The sequence below is a fragment of the Eublepharis macularius genome, chromosome 2 (assembly GCF_028583425.1).
Source record: "Eublepharis macularius isolate TG4126 chromosome 2, MPM_Emac_v1.0, whole genome shotgun sequence".
In the NCBI taxonomy this organism is placed as follows: Eukaryota; Metazoa; Chordata; class Lepidosauria; order Squamata; family Eublepharidae; genus Eublepharis; species Eublepharis macularius.
Genome location: NC_072791.1, coordinates 234678063 through 234692915, shown reverse-complemented (window position 1 = coordinate 234692915; position 14853 = coordinate 234678063). Strand labels below are relative to the sequence as shown.

The 14853-nt window shown below is 50.6% G+C and overlaps 1 protein-coding gene across 2 annotated transcripts; it reads right to left on the bottom strand.

Moving 5' to 3' along the window:
- Positions 1-553: 553 nt before the first annotated feature.
- Positions 554-14562, bottom strand: PPIL3 (peptidylprolyl isomerase like 3). Of its 2 annotated transcripts, XM_054970240.1 has the most exons (9): positions 14431-14562; positions 13496-13599; positions 12103-12210; positions 7369-7409; positions 5639-5713; positions 4669-4762; positions 4365-4432; positions 2492-2610; positions 554-915 (listed from the first exon to the last, which is right to left on the bottom strand). In XM_054970240.1, exons 4-9 carry the CDS (start codon positions 7369-7371, stop codon positions 789-791), a joined length of 486 nt encoding a protein of 161 aa, XP_054826215.1. In that variant the 5' UTR covers positions 7372-7409; positions 12103-12210; positions 13496-13599; positions 14431-14562; the 3' UTR covers positions 554-788. The 2 variants fall into 2 exon arrangements, with proteins under 2 accessions (XP_054826215.1, XP_054826214.1); XM_054970239.1 differs by lacking the exon at positions 12103-12210.
- Positions 14563-14853: the final 291 nt, after the last annotated feature.

Below are 14853 nucleotides of genomic sequence, written 5' to 3'. Positions count from 1 at the left end.
CGTGCCTGCAGAAGCACACCACACTGCACAGGCTGCTACTGTTCCTGGGTGTGAAATTATATCACACAACGTGGAATATTGACGTGGCATTAACAGACAAAGGCAAACAACGGCTGGTCAAGGGGGCCAGTGTGATGCACCTCTTGTTAAGGACATGATTTGTGGCCCAATAAGCAACGTTTGTACAGAGCAGTCAAAGAAAGGAGGAACCCCAGCCACCCAGCTATCGTCTGACTGTGGACTACTCAATCCCAACCACTTTATATGGTTTTATGATCCAGGACATTTCAGGAGAGCGTTGCTCATTATTTTAAAATAATTAAAAATTGCATTACTGGAAGAGGTAGAATTGGATTTTTTTCAAGAGAGGCTTATGTATCAGCAAAAAAAATCTGAAGCCAGAGTAAGTCAATCCAGTTGTCAAGGCACTGGGAAGACTGGACATTTTTACAGGTTTTAAGCCGGTAGAGTAGACCCTTACCTGACCTTTGTGTAAATGCACTTCTTAGCAGCATCCCTAAATGCAAAGAAGAGGCACACAAGGTATTTTTTTTTAAAAAATCATGTTTTATGTGTAGCTTTTGTGTGTCATTTTCCGCGTTTTGTTAAACACATACAATTTCACACATCAAGACGTGTCTTTTCTGCCGCCGCTGAAACACTGAAATTAGAAGAGTCAGAAAAAGCTTTGGCCAATTCTCTTGCAAATCCTCAGATCCAAGCGGGAACGCACGAGCTCTCCACTCTTCAGAAGCCATCGGCAGTTCATTCCAATCCACCTTTCTGTGCTATTGAGCAAAAGGGTTTGCGTGAATTGTAGTATCTTTGATGTGAACATCGTTCAGAGGCCGGAACGTCTTTTCATTCACAGGCAGTTTTTCCAGCTCATCCAGCGTATCCAGGCCATCAATTACTCTAGGAATGAGAAAGGAGCACAGTTAAAAAAGCTTGTCTCGGCCTGACACCATTCCAGCTTCTCAGCAGAGCTACAGAATAGAACGGCTTATAGAGATCTCTAAACAGGCACTACAAGGGAATTATTATGCTAAGGAAAACCATCGTTCAAAATAAAGCAATAAAGGGTGCTTTACAGTTTACAGTTTTACAACTTTACAGTTAGGACACTCTAGGTTTCATCTCGTGATCAGTCAATGGAAGTCACTGATGGTCATAGATCTTGGGAAGGGGACAAAAACCCTGTTACGAACTGGAGGGGACTTCCTCCTCTCTCCTGGTCTCTAGACTGCCACCATCCAAGCTGACTAGGCTTGACCCTGTTTAGGAAGCTGATGAGCCTCTGAGCATGTACAGATTTCCAGAGAATGGCTCCAGCAGAAGGCCTATAGGCGAGGACACAGTGACACAGCTTAACTAAAGAAAGAGCTTTACTGGTTTAAAGGATATACAAGACAGAGAAAAGGGGGGGGGGGAGCGCACAGTTTATAGGAAGTTACCATAAACTAGGATTGCAGCAAATCCCACAGAAATAAAAGGCAAGAGTCTGATCTGTAGCTATATCTTGAGTGCTACCAAACAGACCTGGGCAACCTCTGAAGTTGCAGAGAGGGCGAGTGCGTGACCACGCTCTCAGAAATGGCCTGGCCATTCCGCTGGAGAAAGACCTTCTACTCTACTGCAGTGCCCAGGAAACCCTGCAGGATTGGTGTGCAGTGGAGTGGTCCTTGCGCCTGCAGTCACCAGAGCCTTAAGACGGAATAGAGGGCAATGAGGCAGATGGGACTGGGACATTTGGTGTTATGCGCCAACAGACACTCTAGTATTCCACTTGAATCTACATGTCCTCTCTACAACCTCCGCTCCATGATTAAAAGTTCGGGGGGGGGGGGGGCGTTCCTCAAAAATGTGCATGCTGTTTGGGGGATCAGTCCCAATCAAAGGCTATTACGTGGACTTTTGCTTTTGAGAGTTTTCTAGAATATTTAAAGAAGGAAATCACTACTGACGGATTAGGATCCACAAAGGAATTGCAGAAAGTGGGCGGCAGCAACAGTAGTACAGCACATTCAGAATCAAGGACCAAGGGCTGGAACAGGCAGGGGGAGTCCGAATTAAGGTCAAAATTACATTCGTGGGTAACAAGGATGACGTTAGCCATTCAATAAAAAAATAAAACTCAGTTTGCTAAACTCATTTGATTCAGCATAAAAATGTATATCATTATAGAATATTTACTTTTTGAAAAACTCCTTTAATTTAAAAGTAAAGTTTTATTTTTTTGCTCAAGAATCTGCTTTTTCAAGTAGTGTTTTTGCAGCTTTCAGCCCCAGCAAATATTTGACTATTTCCTAACGCATCATGTTTTAAAATTTTACATTACTGACTGCAGTGTGCAGAATCAGAGTTCGAATCCTTCAAATGCACGCCCAAAGCTCCATTGTGCTGGGGTGTGTGTCTTAAAATGGACACAGTTTAGACAGGCCAGCAATCTCCCTGCTATAGCAACTCTCAAGGCAGATGCGGCATGACTTACTTCCCAAACACGGTATATTTCATGTCCAGATGTGGCTGCTTGCCGTAGGTGATGAAGAACTGAGATCCGTTTGTGTTTGGGCCGTTATTTGCCATAGAAACAACTCCACGGACGCTGTGCTGAGAGAAGAGGGAGGGGCGACGCCTTACACAAAAGGTTTATGTGGCCCAGCTCCACCCGCAAGCGTTGGGCATTTCCCCCGCGGGTTGAAAAAGACAGCCTGTCCTTCTACAGCCCATCCCCGTATTCCAGCATGGGAAGTCTTATAACCCCAATCATGCTGAGCTGACCTAGCGCCGTTCTGAGACCAACGGAACAGCTCCACAATTTACAGGCCTTTGTGCTTTCCAGGGGTCATTTTTTGGGGAGGGAGGGAGACGCGAAACGTGCCGCATCCCGGTACGGGCTTTTCTGTGGCTCTCCTCCGTTGCTCATCCAGAGCAGCCTTCTTTTCCTCTTTATGTGAAAGTGTTAAAAGACTTTTTAAAAATGTCCCTCGGTCAGTTTCCACTGCCAATATCCAAAACATTTCTTCCTGACACAGGAAAGGAGGCAAAGCCCCAGAACTTCAGCTCTAAAGAAATAAGCTATCGAAGCTTCCGTGGGGACGCCTGCAGCTCCTCTAGCAGCAGAGAGTCTTGCGGCGCCCTTTAGAACAGCTCGACACGCACAACCTCAGCACGGCAGCGGGCAGATCTCCCGGCTGATGACCATCACACTCACATTAACAAACCCGTAAACACTTCAGCACAGTGGATCACAGACAGTGTTGCGGGACAAAATAGAAAAGAGCCCAGCAGCACCTTGAGAAGCTGTTACTTAGGACCCGGGAAAGTCAACCCTCCCTGTCCCCGCTGGAAGGTTCTTCTGGGAGGTTGTTCTCTGCTAGAAATCAAGTATCACGGCAGGCATCCGAGTGGCTGAGTTGAATAGCAAGACAGCGCAGGTCCTTCCTGGGGTGCTCAACTCCCAAGCTGTTTTCGCGGCGTCACCCCCTCCCCTTCTGTCGCTGCCAGTTTGTACTCCTGCGCTGCCAGGCCTGCCCTGCCCCCCCCACTCCAGCCCTGCTTACACCAGCGCTTCAGGATCCAGCCAATCACGTGTCTGACCGCCCTCCTCCTCAGCTGGTGTATAGAGTTCTCCCCTCACATCAACCTTGTGCTGTCGGTTAGGCTGGAAGAGTGTATCCAAAGGTCACTCAAGCAGCTCAATGCCTTAGAGGGGATTCGAACACAGATCTCCCCAGCCTTTGCCACACCCTCCTACTCAACAGCGTCCCCTCCAGCCCTGCCTCTTTGCCTGGGCTTTTGTGCAGATAATCAGCCTCCCGCCTCCAAGCCACGCCGATGAACCACCTCCGGACGCTGGAGCAGGGCAGGTTCCCAGTCCTTGCCGGAGATCAGCAGTGGCCCCAGCCTTCCTTGTGCTCAGCTTCCCACTGCGTGAAAAAGGCAGACACGGCGCTTGGTCTCTGCTGCCTCTCTTGCACCCTGAACCGTGCTGGTGATCAAGGCTGAAGACAGGAGCTCGTGTCCTTCTTTGCTGCGAGGAGAACCACCAGAATGCCTCCAGTCGCCTGCACAACGTCCCCCTCTTTCCTGACATTCACAGCTGCTAAGGGAAGGCTGGCGGGGTGGTGGTGGTGGTGGTGGTGGTGACAACATTCTACTGCTGGGTAGACCTCTCACAGGTGGACCCAGCCAGACACTCCTGAGCCTACTTACTTAAGAGCACAGCACCCCTGTGCCCCTTTTAGCAGAGAGGCGAGCAACCGCACCCCCAATAATTAGCTACGTCATTGCTTAACACTCAGAGCCACTCCCTCTTCAAGGAAACGACAACAAGGAACTGCCCTGGGAAAAGGGAAACGTACCTTTAAGTATTCGCTGTATTCATCTTCAAATCTCCTGCCCCAAATGCTGCTCCCTCCTTTCCCGGAGCCTGAGGGTGAAGAACAAGGAGACGGGCAGGGCGCCACAAACCTGGTGGCCAGTCACAACTGCCCGAGTTACCTACACCAGCTAAAATTAATCATTAGCAACTAGGTTTGTAAAACTTGCATAGCTAGATAATAAAATGACACAGCTTTCCACAATAGTTTGCTACTTCACTCAGTGCTACTCTTCAGAATGAAAATTACAAAATATTATTTATTTATTTTCTTATGTTATCTTTACCTGTTGGATCTCCTGTCTGCACCATAAAGCCTTTGATATTCCGGTGGAATATACAGCCATTGTAGTAATTACCAGCACAGAGAGCCATGAAATTCTTTAAAAACAAACAAACAGGTTGTTGGTTAAGATCTAAGGCAGCAGAAGCCTGTTCCAGGTGAGTAGCCACGTCAGTCTGCAGCCAGAGAGCAAGAGCTGCGTCCAACCGCACCTTAATCTACTTGGTCTTTAAGATGCTATTGGACCCGGATCTGACTCAGGGGCATGTGATCTCATCACACACAGACAAGGTACTCTAGAATTCTGGGTGGATCTCACTTCTCCCCTCACCCACTTCCTTTTCCTCCTGCTGATACTTGAACCTTTCCGTATTAACCATGGTTAGCTTTACAGTAGACTCTGGAGTCAATGCTCCAAAGGAAGGGAGGAGGAGGCTGAGTGCAAGAGAGGAGAAAGCAGCTCTTCATCACGGCTAAGAGACTGACGTGGGCGGGTACCTGACCAAGGACCAAACATGTCCATTTCGAAACCTAAAAAAATCCTCTGCCAATTACAATCTGCCATTTGTATACATCCCGCTATTTAAGGATGCTAAGGACTAGCGATTTACAACATTCTGAAATGAGGCTATGCCTTTAAAAAGGGTCTCCGGAAATGTGCAGATAAAGGGCTTGGGCTGTCACTTGGTCAAAATAAAGGTCCCTTGAGGGATGAAATCATTTAGTCCAAAGGGCATGGCTGCATTTGAAATCTAAACTTCCAAGGAAACCACACTGGTTTTGACTACGTTTCCTGCTATGGTCTATTTATTTATTTACATCATTTGTAGCCCCCCCCCCCCCCGCTCACTGAGACTCAAGGCAAATGACACCATTGCAAGCATGCCTCTGGGGTCCAATTCTGACTATCAGGGCAGCGGCTTGCATCACAGGCAGGCAACTTCAGGGGTCTCTGCTGAAGCCAAACAACTTACTTCGCAAGCCTTTGGGGTCCGTTCGCAGAACAGCTCTATTTTAATGTCTCCCACATCCGTGTGCAGCGTCACTGCCTAAGAGGTGGGGAGATGATTGGACTCGTTATTCATTTATAGAATCCAAAATAAAACAAAGCTAAATAAATAAACTCAACCAAGTCCCAGTAGATGGAAATAAACAGAAGAGCTCTGCATACACCAGAGGACAGAGTATATAGCTAACTTACCCGTAGCCAGAAAGAGGTATATAGTCTCTGTTTTATAGACCTTATACAGATAATTATTTCCAAATCAAGGTCTCATTTTTTTCCATTTCAAATTTCTATCTCCATATGCATGCAAACAACATTCAGATGTAAACCAAGTTTTCATCCCCCCGCCCACCTCCTCAAATAAGCAGGTTTTCTGACAATGACAATCAGAGCCTCCCCTTGGGAAAAAGTTGCTTCCATGGACAAAGAAAACACAGCTACAAAAACGCTGCTGGAGACAGTGCAAAAAGCTCAAAGACTACTTTCCTCAAAGGTGCAAATCAAGCCTGAAACCCACAGAGAAAAGTTAAAACTTGCAAACACAGGGCATCGCAGTTAAGTTTCACGCAGTCTCATCCTGGGCACATTTGACTTGACGGTCCACAGAGTTTGATGCCATAATCCAAAAATGTATACATCTAGCTTTTTTAAAAAAGACAAATCCTAAACAACCTCTCTGAAGGAAAAGTGGCAACTAAAAATTACTGACAAAGTAAACAGGCGTGTTTCACAACAAATGCCTGTTGTCAGACCAACATGTTACTGCTGTTGTTCTTAATTTTACTTATAATTTAGGATGCAGGAGCCCATTGAAACCAAGATCAGAACGTAACAGGCACATGATGAATGAGCCGGAGTATCACAGACGCCTCAAGAGCCCAGTCCCTTCTCTGAGGTAAGCAGTGTTCGTGGGAGATGCTGGTGAAACGGGCCCTGTCGCGAGGGGCCAAGCCCACGGTCTCTCTCTTGTCAAAGCTATTCATTTATTAGGGGGGCTTTGGCAGCTCCTAGTTCCCGCCGTCTCACCACTATGCTACAGGCTTGTTATAAGGATTACGGAGACAGTGAATGGGAAGCACCTCGGACATTCCAACACACCAGATAAGATCTAAGTGGTGGTATTATTCTACCAAACTTAAGTTTTTTACAGATGGGCACTATCAAGAGGCATCCTACGAGCAGGCCTCTTGCCCACTGGAGAGCCAGTGTGGCGTAGTGGTCAGGGTGCCGGACTACCATCAGCAAGACCCGGGTTTGAATGCCCTCCCTCTGCCACGGAAGCTGCCTGGATGAACTTGGGCCACCCTCAGCCTAACCTCACTCGAAGGCACGTTATGAGGGTGAAAGGGAGGAACGGAGGGAGACGGAGGAGCTGCTTTAGGTTGGGTCCCCACGGAGAAGGTGGGGTACAAACAAAGTAAATTATACATACAAATACAAAGTAAATATTGATAAATACATACATAAAATAGTGGTTAAAATGTCGGCTTAGGGAGCTGCGAGCCCCCGTTTCAAATCCCCACCCTGTCTTGGAAGCTGTCAGCCTCATCTAGTTCACGGGGATGTTCTGGTGAGGATGAAAGGGAGCAGGGAAGGACAACACGGCAAGCTGCTTTGGGTCCCCGATGGGCAAGGAAAGCGGTTATAAATATCTCAAGAAATCACTATAATAAAAGCTGTTGAAACAGTTAGGCTCACCATCTGCCCTGGCCACAAACGACCGTCTGTCTGAAGACTTTCTGCAAAAAGAACAAAGATTAACTTGTAGTTTCAACAATCAGCCCCCTTCAAGTTCTTTTTTTTTTAATTATACAACTGTATTATTTTACCTGGAAAACTTTAATCCAAAGCACTGCACATAAAATTGACAATGAGCATTAGCCAAATAGTAGTAGTAACAATAACAACAACTTAATGCCCGCTCAGAGTGGTTTACAAAGTATGCCATTATTATCCCCACAACAACAAACACCCTGCGAGGTGGGTGGGGCTGAGAGAGCTCTGAGAGAGCTGTGACTAGCCCAAGGTCACCCAGCTGGCTTCAAGTGTAGGATGGAGAATCAAACCCGGTTCTCCAGATTAGAGTCCCGCACTCTTAACCACTACGCCAAACTGGTGTAGTAAAGGACAGTTACGCTTAGGAAAGGGGGGCGGGGAGTGACTGTCCTGGCTGGGGACAATCTTCGGCCAAGGTTTTCCTGGAAAGCACTCTGGTAGTTGCTTGCCATCGCTCAGGAATCTTCTGGAAACATCTAGACTGGCCCACTGGGAAGCTGCCCTTCCAGTTCCATCCTAGTAAAGTAACAACGTAACCAGGGGAGAAACCCCTGGAAAATACCTTATAGCAAACTATGTACCACCCAGGCAGTCTGGCACACAGGGGAGAGACTCCGAGAAATATCCCAGTGTGTTTTACTAGGGAAGCCAAAAAAGTCTTTATAGAAAGAAGATGTATTATAGAAAAAAGGGGAAGTGGTGGGTGGATTCAAAAGGGGTAGGAAGGAAGACAAAATACAGGGGAGAGCACACTATCACACAACACACAGTCTCTCAAATAAAAACAATAAAGCTAGGCTGACTCAGCTAAGTACACTTTACCTAGTTTGTAGCAGGTTCCTCAGAGCATGCACAGAGTTTCTTGTAGTACCAAGTTAGCGGAGGAGTCCTTGACCCCTGGCCCACTGGGGACAATGTGGGGACAAAGGAAAGCCCAGAGCTCCCAGGTATTTATGGGCAAGGGAGTCTGGCCTGAGCCAGCCTCCTCGGTGAGACTGATTATGGGATTCAACCAATCCCAAGCAAAGTTCCATCAGATTGGCAGCAATAGTCAGAGACCAATCTGAGAATGAGTTCAGGATGGTCCCGCCATTTCAGTGGCTCTGCACTTTCATGACAAAAAAGGAATGTGGTTCAAACTGCTTGTCCTTTGTCAAAAAGGGATTGAGTCGGGCAGGTAGCCCCAATGTGGAATGGAGAATAAAGCATTATTCTCGGTGTCCAAAACCCAGATGCGCTAGGTGGTACTCTTGAACCATATGGATTCTTACGGTTCTGTCTCAAGGTCATTATCAGGTGAACTTCACATCACGTGAACTTCGCCTCTAAAAAAAAAAGAGCTGTTTAAGTCCTTTTCAGGGACAATCGTTTCCTTTCATTAGTTAAGGGCAATGTTCACTTGAAGGTGTGCAGTGTTGTGAGCCAAAAATCTACTTCATGAGCTAAAACAATAAGTTGCATTGAAGTTTTGAGTGCACCTTCTTTTTGGAAAAAAGAAATGTATTTCAGTCTACAAACACACAAACAAACCACAAACTAATTTGTATTGTTTCTCGCTTAGAAACGACAGTCATTCATACACTGTTTCTAAATATCAAACAGGATGAGGCAAGAACAGTTTGCAAGGTGACCCAAATCCAGAATATCCAGGTGCTGCCAGAACTGGACGGGCACTTTGGTAGCCCTAGGTGAAACCCTCGGGTTGCCACCCTCAAGGTGTGTCCTGGAGTTGTCCTGGAATTACAGATGATCTCCTGGCTACGGAGATCAGAACTCCTGGAGAAAGCGGCAGCTTCAGAGGGTGCCGTCTACGGCATCGCACCCCTGCTGAGTTCTCGCCCTTCCTCAAACTCCACCCTCTCCAAGAACTGCCATCAAAACTCCTGGAATTTCCCAAGCTAGAGCTGGCAACCCCATGAACTCTGTCTGGGCATCGCAGCTGGACTCCTGAAGTTCTGGGCTCTGATGGCTCCTTGTCCCTTTCTAGCCCCCCCCCCAATTGGCTTTGAAGATTGGCAAGTCCACACCAGCCTGAATCCCGTGACATTCCTCTCTCAGCTGCCTCCAGGATCCCCTGCCTGTGGGCTGGGCCTGGCTCTTCCTTGCGCTTACAGCACCAGGCCCTGAATAGCTGGCGTTACTTCTTGTTGTTCCTCAGCAGCAGGGACATTCCGACAGCAACGGGAACTAAAAATCCTTTCCACAGTAAAAAAAACCCCCAAACCTGCCTGCCCCAGACACCCCGCCTGGGTCAGCTGCTGGTAAGGCCAGCAAAGGCCCGAGAGAGGCTGTCTGTCTGTCTGCTATTATCAGATTTCTGAAGGGCACCAAGCAAGGGCAGCATCCGCTCCTTCCCCATCTCTTAGCATCCATGAACCACATTTAGGGACTGCAGACTCCTGAGAGCTCCTGCCTGGAATCAGCAGGAAAGTTGTTGCTTTGCACTGATGCTGATTTAAGGAGCAAGCCTTCATAGAGAACAGTGCACAGAGCATAGGGAAGAGAACGGTTTCACCACTGCCAAGCTCAAAATGTCCCAGATGAGCACAAATTCAATCCTGCCAGGATATTTTTGTGTTTGATTCCTTATTCCAACCTCTTTGCGTACTTTGCATTGTATTGGGAACACACAAACAATGGCCCTGAGCAAACAACGTGTACACAATGAGCATGGGATGGCTGTTGACAGGCCGTTGTCATTCTGCTTATAAAGTGCGGGGTTGATATGTGGGGATGTTACAACGATGACGGAGCGAACTGAATTCACAGAAGGACCAGAAATTTTAAGGAAAGCTAAGAACACCAGAGTTATCCATCCACTACTTTAAAAATCACAGCTAAAAAAAAATGCCCTGAACGGAAGGCCTGGGCTAGCCTGATGCCATCAGATTTGGGCTGCCAAACAGCATCAGCCCTGCTTAGAATCTGGACGGGAAACAACTGAGGGAGTCCAGGATCCCTACAGACAGGCAGGCAATAGCCAAACCCCTTCAAGTGTGCACTGAAAAAAATTCAGTTTCAGTTCTGGGGGTTCTGAACCAATTATGCACTGTTATTCTTTTTCCAGCTGGGGTGTTTCCAGGAGCCAGCCCCCAAATCTTCAGGAATTTCCCAGCCTGATTCGGTTTCGTTTTCTCAGCCATGCCGGACGCTCCTCTCGGCTGGTCCGGGAGGAAACGACCGGGCACCCTGACCGGGCGGCTGATCTGCAAGGATTAGCCCCCAGGACTCCCAGGGAGGGAGCCAGGGTCCGGGACGCGGCGGGAAGAACTCCCCGAAACCAATGCGGGGGGGGGAATTGCCCGTTTGTCCCTATGGAGGCCGGCAGATGTGCGCGGCGCCTCGAGTGCCGCCGGGCAACGAGAAACGGCAAGTAAAAGAAACAGGCGGAAGCCTGTAAACAAGCGAATCCCTTCTGTTCTACAAGCGTTTGTGAAGGAGAGGTTGATCTGAAGAAGACTCGCTCTTCCCCTTCGTTGAGTTCCAGAATTTTGTCGGCGCCCCCCCCCCCCCCCAAATGGCAGCAAAGAAGCAAAGTCCCGCTCTCGGTAAGTCAATCTCGGCTACCTTGAAGGGGGAGTCGCTCGAAGAGTTGGTGCGCAGGGCGGTGGTGGAAGCCATAAAACCCTTTGTTGACAAGCTGAACGAAACTGATCAAAGGGTGGGCTTAATTGAAAGCGAGGTGAAAACCATTAAGGCAGCAGCGGGGGGGGCAGAAAAGTCTGCTCTGGAAAGTGCGTCACTTGTGAAGGCTACAAAAAAGGAGTTGAAGTTGATGGAGAACCAGCTGATCGGGCTACAGGTGGAACGAACGCAGACAATTTTGCGTCTCCAAAACGTGAAAGAGGAGGAAAATGAGGATCTGTGGGATTTGGTCTCGGAACTACTGGCGACACCCGCGAGGACGACTAAAGAAGAGGTTAAAAGCGCCATTTTGGAGGTCCGTCGGGCTTCTTCAAAATATGCAACAAAGCGACAGTTGCCTCGTGAGATCATTATTGACTTTTCATCTAAAAAGATTCGGGACACCATCCTATATAACTCATACAATGCGGATTTGGACTTTATGGGTTTGAAAGTCAAGATTTTGAAGGACGTTCCATTTCTAGTCCGGAAACGGCGTTTTAAATATAAAAAGTTTGCAGCTCTTCTGAGGGACCATGGAATAAAGTACAAATGGTTATTCCCAGAAGGAATATGGTTCAGATATAAAGATCAGGCCTATAAGATATTATCAGAAGATCAACTAAAGGATTTTGAGAATAAAAACCCAGAACTCTGCTGCACCAAGAACGAAGAAAAGGAGGAGCCGGAGGGGGGGGGGAGGAGGAGAGCATCGCAACAGCAGTTGCACAGAGAGAATTGCGTCCGGGACCTAGAAGGGGGAGGAAAGTTTAATCAGATTTTGAAATGTTTATTCTCTGTATGATTAACCACTCCATCATTATTCTATGGAGCTATTTTTGTATTATGACAGTATGAAGGGAAACATTGAAGTGTAGTGTTTAGTGTTTGTAGTTCATTCCCCCCCTTTTTCTTTTTCCACCCCCCTTTGTCCCTTCCCTCTCCCCTTTCCTTGTGATAGTCTGTAGTGTTTTGTAGTTATGAAAAATAAAAAAAAATTATAAAAAAAAAAAAGGAATTTCCCAGCCTTACCTGGAGCTGGCAACCCTAGCAGTACCGAGCGGGCAAGTCAGAGAAGGCTGGAAAGCACCATGTAGCTGGCCGCGCGCCCATTAGTGCCTCCTCCTCCGGCTCCTGGCGCTGGGATGAAAAGACTGCTTGGCAGGTTCGGCGTACTCCCATTGCCGCCTCCTCCTCCTCTGGCTCCCCCTTCCTCCATGCCAGGGAAGGAGGGGCTGGGGACAGGGTTGCACCCGGCCAGGTCCACACCAAGGTGGGGCCAGGGCTGCACCAGGCCCTCGGGGCAGGAAGCAGGGAAAGCGGGGCCCAGGGCACCCCTCTGTGCGCCGGGCTTCTCAGCTGTGCACTGGGCGGGGCGGGGGGGGGGTAAAATTTGTGTGCAATTGCAGGAACACTGAATTGACAAGCCTTGTAAAATCCAAAGGACTAACAAAAGGCCAATGCTCAAAACAGTGTTGGGCACAGCTGTTTACACCAGTTCCTGCACCCCCTACCAGCTCCTACTTGTTGCCAATGACCAGCTGGGAAGCCTTCTGCGAGCCCCCACTCTGGGCCAGTGGCTACTTCTCCACTGTGACACTTGCTTACTGACCAGCCTCTCTGGTAAGAGGCAGGCACCAGGAGGGCCATTTGGGCCGGGGCTCCGTCTGCAGTCACAAGGGTTCTGACTTCACCCCTCCCTGCCTGCAGCCACCTCTGTCGAGGCTCTGTTCCTGCGGCCAGGATTCCTCACTGGCCGCCTCTAGCCACCGCACCCTTACCACAGCGTTAGGCGCGGAGAGAGAGAGGGCCCCGGAGAGGAACCCGCTGCTCCCCTAGCCGGGAAGGCTGCCTCCCCAGTCCCGGCTGTCCTCCCAGGCCTGGCCAGCGCTCTGGCTTCACACACACGTTTCTCCTCCCTCCTCTGCTAGCCTTCCTATTCCCTTTCCTCCTGCCACGTTCGCACCCCCCTCCCCCGGCTCTCTTGACCTACTCATGAACACGCCTTAACTCCCAGGGAGGCCTCTACTCCCAAGGCAGCTTTGACCCCCCCCCCAAGAAGACCAGTACTGGCAGTCTTTGGCCCTGCCTGCCCTTTAGGCGCTCCTGGGGCCCGGTCCTGCCGCCCCTCCTCTTGGCAGCTAAAGGGCGCCCTCTTTGGCGGTTGTTCCAGGGTTTCCTCACTACATACCATGACCCAGGAGGATACCATGGGGATGTGACAGAGATCCAGGTTTGAATCCCCACTCTGCTGTGAAAGCTTGCTGGTTAACCTTTGGCTAGTCACACACTCCGAGTCTAACCCACGTCACAGGATTGTTGTAAGTATAAAATGGAGAAGAGCAGAATGATGTCAGCAGCTTTGGGCCACCACTGGGGAGAAAGGTGAGGAATGAACGAACGAACGAATGAATGCTGGACTCACAGGGTGAGAAGTAGTCGGGTCCTGACAACTGGGAGTTCTGAAGGTTCCTCCACAGCAACGTCAACATTCGAAGAAATCCTGGAGACGATTATCTGGATGCCAAACTGAGAAACGGGTGAATGAAAAACAGCCCGCAGGCTTCTACCCGGCTCAGCTAAGATGCCCTGGAACTTAAGCAGCAAGCGGAAAGAGTGGAACCTCGAGGCAAACCTGGCCAACTTGGGGAGGGGGGGTGGATGTACCAGAAGGCGCCTTCAGAAGCTGCCTAAGATACACTAGGGCTCACACAACGAAAGGGAAACCCTGACTGTGTCACTTTCTGTTTATTTATGACATTTTGTGTTCAAGGCAGCCTGCAACATTCTTTCCTCCTCTATTTTATCCTCACAAGAACCCTGTTAGGTAGGTTAGGTTGAGGGAGAAGGCCTAGCCTGAGGTCACCCAGTCATTTGAGCTCGGGGCTCTGCTCAACCAGGACGAAGGGCTTCCCTCGCCCCATGCCCAGACGGCGGGCGGGCGGGCAGGCGGGGGGGGGCGGCCTCCAAGGGGGGGGGTCTCCCGGATTGGCGGCTCATCTCCGGGCCACAGAGCTCCGCTCCCCCGGAGGAAATGGCTGCGGGGGAAGCGGGGGGGGGGCTTTACGGAATGATTCCCCGCTGAGGCCTTTCCCCTCCCCCCTACCCTGCTTCCTCCAGGCCACACCCCCAAATCTCCAGGAATTCCCCGACCTGACGTTGGCAACCCCAGGGGGTTGCTTGGGACACGGGGGGGGGGACAGCGCTGCCTCCCCCCGGCTGGGGACCCCCCTCCCCCGGAACCCGTTTCCGAGGCGCCCGTCGGAGGGAGGCCGAGGCGGCCGCGGCCTCCCCCGGCGCCGCCTCACGGGCACCCACGGCGGCATCTCCCGGTCGGTCCGCCCGCCCTGAGGAACGAACCTGCCGCCCGGCGGGAGAGAGAAGCGCCCCGACGCGAAAGCGGCCCCAGCAGGAGGGAAGCGGGCCCGGCCCGGCCCTCAGCAGCCTCTCCGCCCGCCTGGCCTCCAGCCCGGCCCTCGCGGCGCCCGCCCGCCTGCCTGCCCGCCCACCCCGGGAGGCGGCGCCTGGGCTGAGGGGAGGCCGGGAGGGAGGCAGGCCTCGCCCCTCCGCCGCTGCTGCGCCGCCCGAGCGACCGCGACGCGGCCAGGCCCTCCGCCGCGACTCTCCGCCCGGAAGGCCGGCCGGGAACCGCTACCCAGCGGGGCCCCGAAAGCGGCGGCGGCGGCGGCAGAGGGGCCTCCCTTCGCCCCCGGCGGGGCTGCCTTCGCGGGGAGCCCGGCTGCTGCGGAGGGACGGGGCGCCCGCCATTTCCGCGTGCCGAGG

Coding starts and splice junctions, on each gene's coding strand:
- PPIL3 (XM_054970240.1), bottom strand. Junction 4,433..4,668: donor GCAGACAGGAGATCCAACAG/GTAAAGATAACA, acceptor CTTCACCCTCAG/GCTCCGGGAAAGGAGGGAGC. Junction 2,611..4,364: donor AATACAGCGAATACTTAAAG/GTACGTTTCCCT, acceptor CTCTTCTCTCAG/CACAGCGTCCGTGGAGTTGT.